The sequence below is a fragment of the Onychomys torridus genome, chromosome 19 (genome assembly GCF_903995425.1).
Source record: "Onychomys torridus chromosome 19, mOncTor1.1, whole genome shotgun sequence".
Classification (NCBI taxonomy): Eukaryota; Metazoa; Chordata; class Mammalia; order Rodentia; family Cricetidae; genus Onychomys; species Onychomys torridus.
This window is the reverse complement of record NC_050461.1, coordinates 50,155,476-50,172,915: the sequence shown is the minus strand read 5'-3', so window position 1 is coordinate 50,172,915 and position 17,440 is coordinate 50,155,476. Positions and strand designations below refer to the sequence as shown.

Below are 17,440 nucleotides of genomic sequence, written 5' to 3'. Positions count from 1 at the left end.
GCGAGAACCAAAGTTGTCCACAAAGTTGTCCTCTGACCTCTCTGTGCACACAATGGCACCACACTCGTGTCTACCCTCTACACACTTTATTTAAAGTCATCCTTATATACAACTGCCATGTTTGAGAGTTGACCATGAATTCTCCCTTGTATAGTCTTATAGAAAGCCTTATAGTCAATCCACTAGAAGAGAATCTGAAAGTTTTTTAGTTTTTGTTTTGACAGATCTCTCTGTGTAGGCCTGGCTGGCCAGGAATTAGCTTATGTAGCCCAACAGGCTGGCCTCTGAACTCAGATATCTGCTTGCCTCTCTGCCTCCCAAATGTTGGGATTAAAGGCATTTACAATGCCCAATTTCAAAGATTTAAAAAATGTAAGTGATAAAGCAAAACCGAAATGCTAACTTCCATATAAATCATAGAAAGAACAGCAGCACAAAGGAGAAGGATCTGGCACGGACTGAAGAGTTAATGTAGAGAATAACGGAGGAAGGGAAGGACGCAGGCTGCATTAAAAAGCACTCACTGGGTGTCAGGGCTGAAGAAGACAGGGTTTTGAGTCAACACTTAGGAATATGGCTTTACTCCCCAAGAAAGGTCAAGTCTGAAAGCAAGAAGGAGTTGAGGGAATGTAGATTTGGGATAACACGAGCATGACTGCAAGTGTACCTTATGTAAAAATGTGGGTGATGTGGGGCTGAATCCCACAAAACAGCAATCAAAAGGAAGTCCTTCCTGAAGAGTTAACACGAGAGAGAAAGAGAGAGAGAGAGAGAGAGAGAGAGAGAGAGACAGACAGACAGACAGACAGACATACCAGAAGGAAAGTCAAATCAAAGTCAACAGGTCTTAAGACCAAACTTCCCGAAGTGTAAAGAACCAACACAGACCTGCAGGAAAACGAGTTCCATGTGAGGAGAACAGAACACTTCAGGTCTGAGGCACTCTGCCAATGACTCAACACTGTCAGGACTGCTCAACCACTTCCTCTAAGAGTGGCCAGACAGAATGATAGTATTTCAATGAGAACTAAATTAAAGTTGCTATAGTACCACATCAAATATGTTACAGACTCATGTCTCAAATACAGTTCTTTTGGCTCAGAAAAGGGATTTAGTTTCCAAGAACAAAACTAGCCACACCTCTATGGAATGCCCATACAGTATGGCAGCCCATGCCTGTAACCATGGTATGGGGGATTGAAGTAACAAGAGAGAGTTCAAGGCAGCAGGGATACATAGCAAGCCCTTGTCTTAAAAAAAAAAAAAAAAGAGCTAATGGGCCTGGCAAGAGCACCAGCAGCTCTTCCAAAGAACCCAGGTTCAATTCCCAGGGCTCAAATGACAGCTCACAGCTGTAACTCTGCAAGCCCCCAACACACAAATAATACACAGCCATATATGTAGACAAAACACCCATACACATGAAATAAATAACTAAGTAACTGGGCGGTGGGGGTGCATGCCTTTAATCCCACCCAGCACTCAGGAGGCAGAGCCAGGCGGATCTCTGTGAGTTAAGGCCAACCTTGCCCAGGTGTGCTAATACATACCCTTAATCCCATCACTCAGGAGACAGAGACAAGTGAATCTCTTGAGTTTGAAGCCAATCTGGTCTACATAGCAAGTTTAAGGCCATCCAAGAACACTGTCTTTAAAAGAAAAAGAAAATCCATCCCCAAAAACCAAGAACACTGAATTATGTAATTCAGGCTAGTCATGGTGGTTTACAAATCTGTAATTCAAGCACTGGGGAGGCTGAGGCAGGAGGATAGCTGCATAATGTCTTCCAGCTTGAGCTACAGAGACAAATAACAATTTTAAAAAACAAGCTATTAATTTGCTCTAATTTGGCTACTCATAGGTATATATCCTGAATAAAGTATGACTCCTCATCCTCAAGTCTACTGAATGGCATCTTTCGAAAGTCAAGTTTATGCAAAGAACTGAACAAGGGAGTCTAAAACAAAACCAGCCTTATCTGCCTACCAGTACAGATGCACAACACAACTACAATAGTATTTATTCAGCTACAGTATCATAAAGGACAGAAATCATTCCTCAGGAGATAAAACGAAATACATAAATACACAGGTAGATACATGAAAACCTTCAGCTTAAATTTTCCCCATGATTCAAACAGTCCACATTCCTTTGAGTTCTGTCTAGTCCTGTGGCAACATCACAATGAAAAGGTAAAGACCGTTACTTTCTCTTAATTTGAGTAGTAGTAATAATAGTGAAATGACCAAAATGAGACAGGAAATCACCAGTTTATTAAAAACCTTCTTGGCAGCAAGTCCCCATAGCTGCATTAACTTCAACTTCTCAAACAAACAAGCTCTATTTCTAACAGTACAGAAGTTTTAGTTTCATGATTATAATAAAGAACTGTGTCACTAACATTACATGAAATGCTAAAGGATTCAAGCAGGCTTAATGCTAATGTCCTAATAAATTGCCACTAGTACAATTTAAATCTTTAGTTGTTTTCATAGACCTTTCAATATACTACTAAGTGGGTGTGTTTTAGGGGGACAGGGTTTGTCTGTGTAGCCCTGGCTTCTATGGAGACCAAGCTAGACTCCAACTCAAGAGACCCACCTGCCTCTACCCCCAAGTGCTGAGATTAAAGATGTGCACCACTATGCCCAGCTACTAAGTTTTAATCATAGAAGAGACCATGAACCTGGCATGGTGGTTCAAACTGTAATTCCACCATTCACAAGACTGACACAGGAGAACTGCCCAAGTTTCAGGACATTCCCCCATATTATCTCTCTCTTCAAGCTCCTTGTTCACTGTGAGTTGCTCGCTCATCTTGGTAAATGTGCTGTAGCAATGCTGAAGATGATGCTCAAACACAGTAAGCACTCTTCAGCTTTGCGGGCCTCAAGCACTGCTAAGGAAAGTATGCCCACTCCTCAGACTGTAGAGGCACTCAGGACAAAGTACCTACCCCTGAACATGCATTTTCTCAGGCCTATCAATAGAATGCACACTTTAGAAATGTGTCCTCCTTCTACCTCCGTCTCTCTCAACATCTAACTCTGAACTGTACAATGCTGTTGAGGAGTGCTGAATAAATGGCTTATTGTCACAAGTGATCATGATGCTAAAGCTACGAAAAAGGAAAAGATGGCCAGGAATAGTGGTGTGCACCTTTCATCCCCGCACCTTTGAAGGAAGCTATCTCTGTTGAGTTCGGAACCAGCCTGCTCTACATAGTTCCAGGACAGCCAGGGCTATAGAGAAACCCTGTCTCAAAAGGACAAAGTAAAAGGTGATTAAAGCTAATTTACCTTTAATGACTTAAATTTTTAATAAAGAGAAAGCAAAAATGAAATACAAGGGAAAAAAAACCTAGTTATAGTTCAAATGAGTAACAGATCACATTAAAAGAGGGGGAAAAAACGTAACAGAATGATTTTTTTTTTATTTTAACTTGGTATTTTCACTATATGTTCTCATGCTAAACAGAAAAGATAACTATAAAAAAAGGATCAAGCCTCAGCTAGTACAGTCTGTTTGCAAAGACATACACCTTAGCCTTGGAGCTGCTTCTATGCTTTAGGACTGAATAAACTGTTAGTAAGCATGCTACAGAGCCGGGGTTCTCAACCTGTGGGTCAAATGACTCTTTCACAGGTATAGCTTATCAGATAACCTACATATCAGATATTTACATTAGGAGTCAAAATAGTAGCAAAATTACAGTTACGAAGTAGCAACAAAAGTAATTGTATGGTTGGGGTCCCCACACCATGAGGAACTGTGTTAAAGGGTCGCAGCATTAAGAAGGCTGAGAGCCGGTGCTCTAGCTAAGAAGCCAAGGTTCTCACTATCAGGAAAGTAAATACAGATGGGCCTTGTGAAGGTATGATGAACTCATGGCTTTGTAGATGCGTCTAGAATTGTTTGTATGTGTGTAAAATAAAATGTCTATCTTGACTAATGACATACATATAGCCATCAAATGAAGCCTGAGTTTCTTGAAGAACTGGCAACCAAGGTTTGGACAGGAATAGCTTACTGTATCAGAAAATAAGGGGATATTCCAAAATCTAATAGCACTTATCAAAGTGCCAAAGAGTGGACTTGAAGAATCTCTGATTAGTCAAAACTGACCATGGGAGATCTTTAAAGGCCAACGAATAAAAAAGAATCCATGAGTTTACAACACTATACACAATTATATTTACAAATAAATTAAGAGAAGGGAAAGTGCTCACAGATGCAAAGAAATACAGAAACAACAAACTTAGAAAATAACATTTGGGGACTATATTAGTACTAACTGACCCAGGCAAGAAATGAATTTATGCTAAAAACCAGTGGGCAAATTTGGGTGCTATTTTTTTATATTTCCATCAAAATATCTCACCAACAAGAGCCATGGTACAAAGGTAGAGAAAGCAAACAAATCTGTAGCCAAGAGCCACCACCCTGCTAACGACATAGATGCTCCTTAAGTCAGGATGCACAATGTTATTTTTGGAGGAATCCCGCCTAAGATGCACAGAGTTATACAGCACCTGAGTCAATTTGGAGGGAATTCCACATTATCCTGCTGTCACCAAACACCACCACCTCAAGCTCTTAGAAAAAAAAGAGCAGGGCCGGAGAGAGGGCTCAGAGGTTAAGAGCACTGACTGTTCTTCCAGAGGTTCTAAGTTCAATTCCCAGCACCCACATGGTGGCTCACAACCACTTGTAATGAGATCTGGCGCCCTCTTCTGGCCTGCAGGCATATATTCAGACAGAACACTGTGTATATAATAAATAAATAAATCTTTAAAAAAAAAAAGAGTAACTTTCAAATTAAGAGATAAAACATTAAGGTATAGTATAGAAATTATTCTATAAGGAAGACTAGGAATACAATCAAAGATCTTCAACAGTAATTCTATCAATGTTAACCCCCCAAAGGATAACACTGTATTATGATTAAACAAATATCCTTAAAAAAATAAACAGCTATTCAGAGGTAACTGGCAACTTGAATTGGAATTTATTCTCAAAATATTCAGGAAAAAGTTTGTGTTCATGTGTCAGAAAGAGAAAGCAAGCAAGCCAATGTGTTTACCACTAAGAATCTGGGGCTGGAGAGATGGCTCAGCAGTCCTTCTGCAGAGGACTCAGGTTCAGTCCTCAGCACCCACACAATGTCTCACGGGCCATCGCTTACTCCAGTCCCAGGGGATCCGACACTCTGTTCTGACTTCTGTCAGGCACCCACTTGATGCAAATACATATATACAAGCAAAGGGCTCAGACATAGAAAATAATAAATCTTTTCTTTAAAAGAATCTGGATGAAGTTTGCACCTAAAAATTTCTTCTTTTGCAACTTTTCTACCAAGTATGTTTCAAATAATTTTTAAAAAAGGAAAGCTATATTTGGACATGATGCCAATTGTTACTAGAAAAATTAATCAATGGCCACACCTTTACAAAAGGAAAGAAAGAGGACTGGAGGGGTCTTACAATCTCCCCACAATCGTGTCCCCAGGTAGGGTTGCTGGGCACCTCTGGTTCAAGCAGAGCCTAAAGGCAGTGTGGTCTAATCAGCACCGAGGACTTTAGACCTGGGTCACTTGTATTAGTTGGCTGCTGAGCTTTTGATTTACAAATTTCTGAGCTGCCCCTTGTCTTTGCTTTCTGCAGAAATGGACAAGTTCAAGAAACCTGGGACAGCAGTGCTGGTCCTGGCTGGACACTACTCCAGACACAGAACCATAATCATGAAGAACAGTGATGATGGCACTTCGACCGCCCTGACAGCCATGCCCTGGTGGCTGCAATTGACTGTTATCCTCAAAAAGTGACATCTGCCACCAAAAAGAAAATCACCAAGAGATCAGAGATTCACAAAAGTCCGTTCTGGAACTTTATAATTACAATCACATCATGCCCAGCAGGTACTCTGTGGATATCCCCTTGGACAAAACTGTTGTCAACAAGGATGTCTTTAGAGACCCAGCTCTGAAACACCAGACTAGGCAGGAAGGAGGCCATGGTCAAGTTTGAGGAACACACAAGACAGGGAAGAACAAATGGTTTTCCGAGAAGCTTCACATTTAGGTATATTTTTTGTTTACATCGTTAAAAATTAAAACAAACAAGAAGACAAGCCACAGAGGGCGAGAAAATCAGTACAGGGCTAAATCACACCTTTCTGCTCCTATCTAATACCTACAAAGTGCATTTCTATGGTAAAAATCACAATGGTCAACCTCAGTTTCCCCATTTGCAAATGGAATAGCACCCACCCAACTTTTTACATAGTTCTCCTAAAGAGTGGCTGAAACATGGCAAATGTTTGTGAGGAAGAGTTTAAAACAATATACACAAATGGCCCTCCATATCTGTGGCTTCTGCATTAGTGAATTCAACCAACCACAAATCAAAAATATCAGGAAAAAACTGTTTGTACTCAACATGTGCTGACTTTTTCTCTTATTATTCCCTAAACAATATGGTTAGTCTACAGAACCAAATAAAAATTTATGGGAGAGGAATTTTACCTGAATAGTTGAACTATTCTGATTAATTCAAACACTGTGTCAACTTTATGGCACAAAAACCCTTACTGACTTAAAGAAAGCCATTAAGCCAGTTTGGGACACCTGGAAACCCCACCCACCATGTGGAGATCTCTACACTCCTGCCTGGGTTGTAGGACTTCAACTGTTCTGTACTTTAGTGGTAAGGAAGGAAACGAGCCCTGAGGAAAACCCAAATTCAGGGGTACCAATTTTCCCCATACTTAGATCAAACAACAGGTTTTAAATAAAAGTCTATTACTTTTCCAAAACTTAAGCTTTTGTCACCACTTAACAGAAGTTACACATGGAGTAACTCAATTACAGAAGAAAGAAGCCTTAAAGATGAATCTTGCAGGAAATAGTTATGATTCTAAAAGAACAAATGAAGGGTTTTTTTAGTATGTCAGAAATTTTCAAATAAAATTCAACAGCACTGTCCTATTTCCCACCATTGGGAAAACAGGGTCGGTCTACTGTGAGCACCACACAAGCAGAACAATCTGGCTCTGTGAGACAAGTATTTGGACTAGTCAGCAGACCTGGACCTGAAGAGCAGGATCCCAGCAGCCCGCCATCGCAGGGAAGAATACAGCACCTAGAGGGCTTGCCTGGCTCTGCAGAGGCTGAGGAAAGGCAAGTTGCAAGAGCATGCCCTGTGAGGGCAGGTGTTCTGTGCCTGCCTTATTTATCGCTGTATCTAAGATAGGAAATTTCCTGGTATATGATAAGCATCTACTAAGAATTAAATTAACAACGGGATCAAAGAGTGAAATCCTAGGCCTCTCCAATCAACCTATGAAAGTGACAAATAAGCCAGCACTCATGAGACAGGGACAGCTGAATCTCTGTGAGTTCGAGGCCAGTCTGGTCTACAGAGTGAGATCCAGGACAGCCAGGGCTACACAGAGAAACTCTGTCTCGAAAAACAAAATAAATGACAAATAATTTAAGTTGCAGATTTAAAAAACTCACTTGATACACATCTGCTTATCAGTCATAACTGTATGTTGGGAACATAAGCAATCTATTCTTCACTCTTAATAAATAAGGTAATGGCAATCGAGGTATTTCTTGACCCACAGTGGGTACACCTACAAACTCATTCCTACATCTTTAGTTTTATCAGTTCTTATAATGTAGAATTAGAAAGATGAAAATGAGTGCACAAAATCTGAATCACAAAGAGCAAACTATCATGTTCAACATCAAGTTTGAGACAGACTATGTAAGCACTCAGGCTACACACACTGCTCACCAGCCCTGACTTCTGAGACATCTGTACCATAACTAACCCCTCTGGTAAAAAATCTAAAATCGGATTTGGTTTTTGTTTCTCCACTCCTATAGCATACATCGTTAATTTATTTTCAACCCTGAAATTATGAGGTCTATAAGTAATTCATATTAATTAAAATGTTATCAAGAATGTAGTGAAATTATGTAATACAGAATGCAAGTAAATTTACTGCAAATGTATATGACATGCTATTAAGTTTTCCTTTAAGTTAAGTTTTCCTTCTTTCCCATTTTTAAAGAAATTCCAACATTTCTTATAAGACAATTAAGCTGTATTCCCTATATGCTCTTTTTAAGATTACTAATATATTTTAAGCAGCAAACTCTGCTTGCTTCCCAAGTACTATCCATACAAACAATACAGAATTTCACTACCAAGTCAAACCTAGCATTTCGCGAAGAGCCTGCCTTGTGTGGGTTACAATCATCTTACTATGCTCCTTGTGTCCATGCTGCTGGAAAAGCAGTCTGTACAAGCAGGAGTAGAGGCACAATCCTGAGAGAAAGGAGTAGAGAAAGACATTGAGAAAACAAAAACAGACAAAATGAGCTCACTGAAGAGTTTGAGCTCAGTCAGCTGAAGTTCAAGGTCATGGGTGATCACATTTTTGTCATACCACTGAATCAGAGACTGTCTATTAACAGCAAATCTGGCCCTAGAAAGAGATATCTGAAATTTCATATAGAAGTAATAAAATCATCACTAACTCTAAATTACCTACAGCAAATGATCATTAAAATCTGACTGTCCAGGAGGGGAGATATACAAGTCCCTTAAATGTCAACAGAATTACTCTAACAAACTTAATACTAGTCTAGAATACCATAGTTTAATAATATATGAAATAGATTTCAATAGTGACAATTTTTGTGTAATCTTGAATGGTTGAGATTATATACATTCAAATCATGCAATATCAAAATCTATTCAATTTGAATCACTATTGTAGTCTAAATTTTTATTACTGTAAGAAAAAAAATTACTGCATAATCATTTAAAAACACTAAATCCAAAACAGGCTTGAACACAGTTATTATCCAACATAAAACTCTGGTATGTCCTAACTGGAATCCTCAATGGAGAAGTCCTGCCCCGTCCTCCCACACCCCATACTCAAATAAAAATTAAAAACAGAGAAAGAGTTCTGACTTAAAAATTTTCACCTAATCTATATTTCTACAATGCCCTAAAATTTACCTTTAAAGCAATGCTTAGGGAGGCAAACTAGATCCTCAAAAACTTAACTATATTCAATTAGTCAAAGATTCTTCCCACTAAAAGGATATCCAAGTTAAAAAATAAAATCATTTCTGTATTTTAAAACCAGAACATTAGCTACCATCAGTCAACTAGTAAATCATCATCGCCTCATTTACTTGAGACACACTATATTCTAAAGCCGAGCAGTGTGCCAAGGATCTGAAGCAACACCATCACTGTCCTCACTGAGCTCGAAACCTAAGACTAAGAACTTAAAAGTAGAGTCATCACTAGGAGGAAAAGTACAAAATGCTTTAAGACTATTTAATGAGACCTAAATCCATGATTCTCAACCAAGATTATGTTACTCCTCCCTTAAGGGATAACTGGTAAGGCCTAAAGAGAGAATGGATGCCCCCAACAGGGAGGGTGCTACCCAGCATCTAGTGTGTAAGAGCTACAATGCTGCTAAATGACCTACACTTCCCAAGATTACTCCTCCCAAAAAATAACTATACAGCCCCAACTATCAACAGCACAAAGATAAAAGCACTGATCTAAACAACTGGGGTGGAAAGGAGGGTAGTGTTAGTAAAGGCATCCTTAGTTTAAAACACTTAATTAAAAACCATCTTTAAATCATTTTCATAGAAAGAAAAATTACAGCCTGATAGAATTAACCCAACTTCCACTACAAAACAAAACAGAGAAAAGAGTGACACATGCCTGAAAGATGAAAATCAAAGAGAAATGTTTCACAAATGCTTCCCCTAAGTGTTTTCCCTGAGCCACAGCTAAAGCAAAAACACGCAACTCAAAACAAATTTAGTATGTTATTCTACCTTTTTCATTTCCCTCATGGCTGCTACTAGATATTGATGGCCTCAAAGTTCTGTAGTTATACAAATTGCCCACATGGAATACAAAATTGGAAGTGAAGGAAAATGTAGACTATGAAAATGACTGGGTGTTAGAGTGGGTCTAGAAAGTGTGTATCCTAGAATGGCTCAGAGTGAGCTTTCCAAACCAAGGGATGCCAATGACAGAAGTCTCTGATACCTGCAGACGTAGGTACCTTAACAATGATAACCAGGGCCAGGTATGCTGGCACGTGCCTGTAATCTTGCTTCAAACACTGGGGAGGCAGAAGCAAGAGGACTGTTCAAATTCTAGACTAGCCTCCTCTACAAATTGGTCCTGGGCAGCTAGGACTACCAAGACTGTCCCAAAAACAGACTGGTCAATTTTTAGAAAGATGATAAAGGATCTTTCCAGAATTTAGGAACTGAGTAAATCTAAGAATTAAATTGCAACTAATTTTCTAGCATGTTAAACCCATAGACCCCATCCTACCTCCCACTCAACTTACTTAACAAGAAAAAGGAAACATGTCATTGGGGCAAGTAGTCTTCGCTAACTCAACCAGCTAGAAGAGCAACACACAGAAAATCACTGCTGAAGCACAGTCTATTATGTGAAAGACTTACTGCTAATTTTTCTGATGTGTGAACAATATGGCTCAACTGTATGTATGTATGCAGCCACCCTTAAAATTCAGAGCAATCCTCCTGTCTCGACCTACTAGGTGCTGGAATTTCTAGTGTGTGTGTCAGGACATCCAACTTTCATATTTTAAGCATTTGAAGGTTAAAAAATGTCTTGCTAACAAACAAAATTATTTGAGCTAGCCAAGAGTGTGGTGCCACACACGTGTAATCCTGTAACCTTTACGTTCTTAAATGAGTCTAATACACCCAAGTAAAATTCACCTCCTCGGATTTTATCCAGACATAACCACTGCTAATCTACTCTTACACTTTTCATGGATTCCTTAAAGGATTGCACTGAAATTTTCTAAAGAAGGTATCAAGTAAAGCCATCCTCTTTCCTTTCACTTTTCAAAAACAAGGCACAAGAGAAAGAGAAGGCCTCTATAGAACAGCCTCCATGCATCTCGAGGTGCAGAGCATGGACAGCAGCTCCCATGAAGATGCTAGCAAGAAACGCTCCAGGCAGCCCCAATTTGGTCCATACAGTTATGCTGTCCTTCTCACTGGACACGGAATCCAAGTCACTGTAACAAGTGACTGACTACCTGGAACAGCAGCAACTCTAGCACCTGGTGGTGACTAATCCATTCAATTCAGCTACTCCACTCAAGATTTCATTCTCCAGGGAGTCTTCAAAGTAAGGACAACTTTCTCTCATTGGATCAGGACTGACAATGCGCACTGGCCCTGGGATTACCTCTTGTGGTAATTAATGGAGTATCTTTGGTACAGTGGTGAAGGACAGAGAAATCCTTTGAGAAATTACGATAGGGGAACTTGATAGGAGATGACGACTCAGAATGAAATGTTTCACATTTTGCAGATTAATTATAAAAGGCTGTATTCTTAGCCTCACAATCTCTAGCATCTTATTTCCAAGATAAACAGGAAATAAGACTGGGCAGTTCAGTCTTTAAAGCCTAAGAATTAGCAAGCCTTTGCTAAGCATTTCATATTTTAAACATGTAAACATCTGTTTATTTTGTTTTTGTTTTAGACAGGTTGTACAACACTGTTCAGTCTGTCCTCGAACAAAGTATGTAGCCCAGGCCAGCCTCAAACTTAAAGCAACCCTCCTGTCTCAACCTCTTAGGTGCTGGAATTACTAGTGTGTGTCAAGACACCCAACTTTCATATTTTAAGCATCTGAAGGTTAAAAAATGTCTTGCTAACAAACAGTTATGATAACTCTTTGAGCTAGCCAAGAGTGTGGTGCCACACACCTGTAATCCCAGCACTCAGGAAGCTGAACCTACAGCAAGACCCTGTCTCAACAATACTAATGATAGTTATTATTGCCATGAGCTAAATTTTGATGCCTTAAAAGCCAAATTCTCTGTGAGCACTTGAAAACACGATTTCCTCCCAAGCCTGTAATTCAGACTCCTCATTTTTGTACTTTAAAAACATGACTTAATAGAGCAGTAATGAATGAGCTGCTCCAGTGCTCGATTCTAATAGCAAAGCATGCACTACAGCAGTCACATATGCACAATATTATCATCACCTTCTTCTTTTCTAAATTAACAGCGCTCTCCACTTTGTGCTTAAACAAAAGTATGCAGGGCAAGCCTAGTGCAAGCCTATAATCCTGCTACTACAGAAGCTGAGGAAGGAGGACCACATAATAAATACAAGTCTCATCTGGACTACAGAGTGAGCTCAAGTGTTGCCAGCCTAGGCAACCTAAGTAAGGACTTCTTCAAAACAAAAAAGAGGACTGGGATATTATAACTCAGTAGTAAGAGCCCTAACATAGCATGTAAAGGACCCTATGTTCAATTTCCAGTCTGAGGGAGGTTCTGGATCTTTCCTAAATGTATGTATCTTCCTCAACTGAATCCATCCTAAATTTTTAAGTTAACCCCACTTTAAATCACTTTAAAAGTTTACATGACATTAAGACAGAAAGGTAAAGATTTAAGTTGTTTGAAATTCTTAGGGGAAAAGACAGGAGTGGAGGAGTGCTACACACTACAGTTGGATCTCAAACTCTGCTCTAGTAGACACACCAGGAGAAAATAGGCAGCACACCCCAGTAGGTGTGTAACCATCAGGCCCCTCATCCTTCCAACTAAAATGGAAAGCCCATTACACTGCTCTACTGTGTCCTCAAGCACTCACACTTACACCTATCATTGTAGGGATCTGCTGTAAAACCCCTGGGGGAGAAGGGATCACACATTAGCCATCTCCTAAACAAAGAGGGAAATTCACCATAATGGAAGAGGGTTAAATCCAGGAACTTGGAAATAAGAGAAAAGAAGGGGGGTTTGTTTTGTTCTGAGAGAGGGTCTCTATATTATAGCTCTGGCTGTCCTGGAACTCACTCTGTAGACCAGGCTGGCCTTGAACTCAGAGATCCACCTACCCCTGCCTCAGTGCTGAGATCAAAGGTGTGAACCACCAGACCCCACTAAGAAGGGAGTTTTTGTAACTAAAGAACTTAAATATTAGTGCTGTATGCAGCAAATAATAAAGCCACATGGCTGTTTTCCTATACAGTTACAAAATAATAAAAATAGTTAATTACAGTATCACCAAGTTCCTTTTATTCCATATTCTAAACAAAGATCATTGGGTGAGAGAATTAAGTTTTATATAAGGAAATATCTGACCATATTATCAGTTATAAATTCACATGTTTCCCAAATGCATTGCTCTCATTATCAGGAAGTTCACCACTACTTAAAGCAATATGCATAATTCAAGTGGCATGAACTTTATCTAACTTCTACCCCCTTTGCAGCATTTCCCAAGTGCTACCTTAAACAGAAAAAAATAGAGATGAAATTGCAGAAAGGCATTTAAAAGCACCGTCCAGTTTGGACATCCATAAATGCTATTTTAAAAGATCATGTACTGAAGACATTAACAGTCATACTACTTAGTAAGGCGTTAGCACTTCCAAATCAAAAGTTCTGAAGACTATGCTAATTAGTTAGCATACATTTAAATATTTTTCTAAGAGGTACAAGACTCCAAGGCTAATGCTGACACATTTAATGTCTGAATTAGCTCCTAGTGATATTAATCGTTAAAATTTTGATTTTTTTTTAAACCAGCGAGATCAGTAAATTCAGCTAACAGTGAAAAATCGGACATCTGCCTTTAAAAAAAAAAAATGCTTAACTTGACACGTGAATGAGACCGTGGCAAGATTCTCCCAGCTTCCTTTCTCCTGGGTGCACAATGTCTCCCTAACATTCGTGTCTTTCCCCCTAACTGATGATCAGAAGGACAAGAAGAAATAGGAAAAAGGAGGGAGGGAGGGGGGTAAGATAGAGAGGGAGGGAAAGACAGAGAGGGGGGGGAGGGAGAGAGAGGGAAGGAGGGGAGAGAGAGAGAGAGGGAGAGATCACAGAATAATGTTGCCTCCCTACCAACCATCCAATTAGCTAAGTCCCTGGCTGGCAAGTTACCTAGTCAACAGAACCTCAATAATAAACACTACGCGTAACGTGACTTCGGATCACCACCCCGCGGGTCCTCTCCAAGGCCGCGCATCCGTGTGTCAGCTTCCTCCCATCGCCCGGGAGGACCTGCAGAGTGCTGTCCTGCAACAGCTCGGACCCTTCCAAGCCAGGGGCCGCGGGCCGCGGCGGGGTGGGCGGACCGGGCTCCGGTGGCACCTACCCGGGGGAAGCCTGGCGCGGCCGCCTCCGGAACCGGCCCGCCCGGCCTCCGACCCTCCCCCTGCCCTCCCCTTACCCTCCCCCAAGCCCTGCCCGGCCCCGGGGAGGGGCGCGGGCCGTTCCCCTCCCCCGCCACGGCCACCCGGCCGCCGTCGCCCCACCCGGGGTGGGGGACTGGGGGTGGGGGGAAGGACTGCGGCCCCGCGCCCTGGCTCGGCACGCGAGCCCCGGGGCCGGGCCTGGCGGGAGGCCGGGGCTGCGGTACGAACCTCGCTGTTGAAGGTCTTCACGGCCTCCATGTTGTCTGCGCAGAGGCCCGGGGCCCGGCGAAGGAAGAGGCGGCGGCCGGCACGTTGCGTGCGCAGAGGGCGGGCGGGCGACGGGCCCAGGAGGCCGCGGCGCAGGGCGAGCAGGCGACGCTCCTCAGCGCCGGCGAGGCCCCGGCATGGCCGCGGGGCGGGCGCAGCGAGCAGGACGGAGGCCGCCGGGGCGGGTCGGCGGCGGGGGAGGGGCTGGCGCGGCGCCTTCTCTTGCTTCTCCGCCCCGCTCGGCGGCGGCCTCCACACTCCAGGCTCGGGCCCCCTCCACTCCCCACCCCCTTCTCCTCCTCCTTCCTCTTCCTCCCACAGGCTCCCGCGTCGCCTGCCCGCCGCCTAGGCCGGGGGAACCTGCAGCGCGCAGCGAAGACACAGGAGGAAGCGCTGACCGCGGCGGCTGCGGCATCCAATATGGCGGACGCGGTCGGGCCGCGCACTCCGAGGCGGCGGCGGCGGCGGCGCCGGACAGCGCGCCCCCTGGCGACCGGGCCGCGCGAGGCATCCCCCCCCCCCCCCCCCCCCACGGCCGCGCCAGACCATCGAGACGGGCGCCGGCCAGAGCGGCCCGAGTCGCCCGGGCGGGAGAGGGACGGTGTCCCACGCCCCCCCCCCCCGGGAGCGAGCGCTTCGGCGCGGATGGAGGAACTCCCCCGGTGGCGGGTCCCGGCGATCGGCGCTGCGCTGAGAAAAATCCCAAAGTGCAGGGGGAGGTAGAGAACAAATGGAGGAAACCACGGCCGTTTCCCAGTGGGCTGGCGTCGGCCCTGGAGGCGGGGTGCAAGTGGCTCTGAGAACTTCCGCGGGGATTGACTTGGCGGAGAAACCCCCGGGAGAATGAATGCTTCGTCGTCACCGTGTGCCCGAGCGTCCCTGCCGCGGGAAGCGAACGCTCGGCACAAAAGCTGCCCTGGGACGCGTGCAACGCGCGCAGCAGCCGTGCGGGGAAATGCGGGCTCAGCGATCCCGGCCTGAGCATCTCGGAGGCGGGAAGGAACCCAGAACGCCCCGTTTGGAAGAGGAAACGCAACATTATATATATATATATAATTTTTAGGAAGTGGGTTATTCTCAAGGAATTTTGCCTCGGATTATCGGTGCGGAGGATGGTTGCAGGTGGTAGGATCGAGACGTGCTATACTCACTGGCGAAGCACCTTGGTGCTTATTTGAAGTTAACCGAGGAGGGGTGTTCCCTCTGAACGTTCCCACACTTACTGACTGCCACCTTGTTGAAAGTCATTTGCCCGTCGCGCTCCCCAGATTCGTGCAAAAGGAAGAGGAGAAAATAGGCTGCTTTAGATTAAAGTATTTCCTAAGTGCTGAGTCCAGAGCCCTATGAAACACAAAGCAAGTTCCTCCCTGGCGTTTTAGGGTCTTGACGTTCGCTTTAAATCATAGATTTGCCGTTGGCACTGGCTGTTTAGAAGGTAAAAATAATGATGAGAAGCTTCCATTTTCTTCCCCCTGCTGTCTCAAGTGCACACCTCCTCTACCGTTTCCAGTGCTCATTCCTGACGATCCTGCTGGCTCCGTGTACCTTACATTTTCTGGACAGTGGCCAGGAGGATCTATTTTAGACACATCCCTTGCTTAAATGAATTCCTGTGCTGCTTTTCCATTGCCCTTCAGATACACCCTGCTACCCCAGCGCATGCCACTCTTCCACAGTGCCCCTCTGTCCCTTGATAACAGCATTGGCCCACCTGAGTAATTTGTATGTGCCTCTTCCCTTAGCTAGTTGCTGTTGCTCATGGTTGGTTGGTTTTGTTTTTCATAGCTGACGGTGCAGGAGGTCTCTGATCATGCCGTGCTGGGACTTGGGGTTGACATTCAGCCCTACTCAAGCTAGGTTGTCACAAGAGTTCCCACTTTGGCCACTTTTACTCAGTCACACATAGAACAAGTGTGACTTGAGTTACACAGGTGGAGTAATTAAATTGCAGTATTAAACCACTGACCCAAACCAGTTAATGTGCCGTGCAATTTGCCTTAAGGATTCCACATCCAGGAAAATACCAGAGGACTTTGAGGGGAAGAGGGAGGGGTAGCCTCAGTGTCCTCTGCAGATAAGACCATAATGTAAGGGGGAAGGAAAAGGAAGAATCTGGAGTCTTGGAGTCTGAACCATTTACAAGGTTTGTGTGCAGAAACACACACCTCCAGGATGTAAAAGCCTCAGCACTCATACCCACATTGTATTTCTACATACAGACTACAAGGAAGGATTATGACTCCCGATATCAAAAACCAGTCTGAGCGAGCTTAAGCATAAAAGAATTCCCTGTGCATGGTTTTTTTGTTTTGTTGTTGTTGTTGTTGTTGTTGATGTTTCTTTGGTTTTTTGAAACAGATTTTCTCTGTGTAACCTTGGCCATTCTGGAACTCGCTCTGTAGACCAGGCTGGCCTCCACCACCTACCTCTGCCTCCTGAGTGCTGGGATTAAAGGCCATGTGCCACCACTGCTTGTGAAGACCATCAACTCCTTCTGAAAAGCTGATAAGGGAACAGTGAGCTGGAGTATAGCCATCACTGGAATCATGACGTGTCCCAGAGCCTATGGCCTATTCCCTAGAACTAAGTTACTTCTTTGGATTTCTCAGGATACATTGCAGCCAAAACCAGCTCAGAGTCAAAACACAGCAGCACTTTTGGTAGAATTTTCTGGAATCGATGGAATGTTCTACAGTTGAGGAGCATAGGCCCCACATGACTGTTGTGCACTTGAAGTGTGGCCAGCGCAACTGAGGAGAGTATGGTTACTGGCTACCACATTGGGGTGCTCAAACCTAGCTAGAGATGATAACTGTCTGGACAGGATGCCTCCTGGATACTGGGGGGACATGGAAAGAGCACTAAACAAGAAGCAGCTTATCAAATCTCCATGTTTAAATACTACA

General features: G+C 43.4%; 1 protein-coding gene across 6 annotated transcripts in view; it reads right to left on the bottom strand.

Moving 5' to 3' along the window:
• The window catches only part of Scaf8 (SR-related CTD associated factor 8), a 175,368-nt gene extending 160,384 nt beyond the window's left edge, over nt 1–14,984 (bottom strand). For 3 of the 6 annotated variants that reach the window (XM_036168649.1, XM_036168648.1, XM_036168647.1), the window contains exons 1-2: nt 14,496–14,983; nt 8,274–8,336 (exon numbers count right to left, since the gene is read on the bottom strand). In XM_036168649.1, coding sequence (XP_036024542.1) covers nt 8,274–8,336; nt 14,496–14,525 — 93 coding nt within the window. In that variant the 5' untranslated portion in view covers nt 14,526–14,983. Of the gene's footprint in view, nt 1–8,273; nt 8,337–14,495 lie in introns of all 6 variants that reach the window. The other 3 variants (XM_036168652.1, XM_036168651.1, XM_036168650.1) reach the window with 3 other exon arrangements.
• Nucleotides 14,985–17,440: the final 2,456 nt, after the last annotated feature.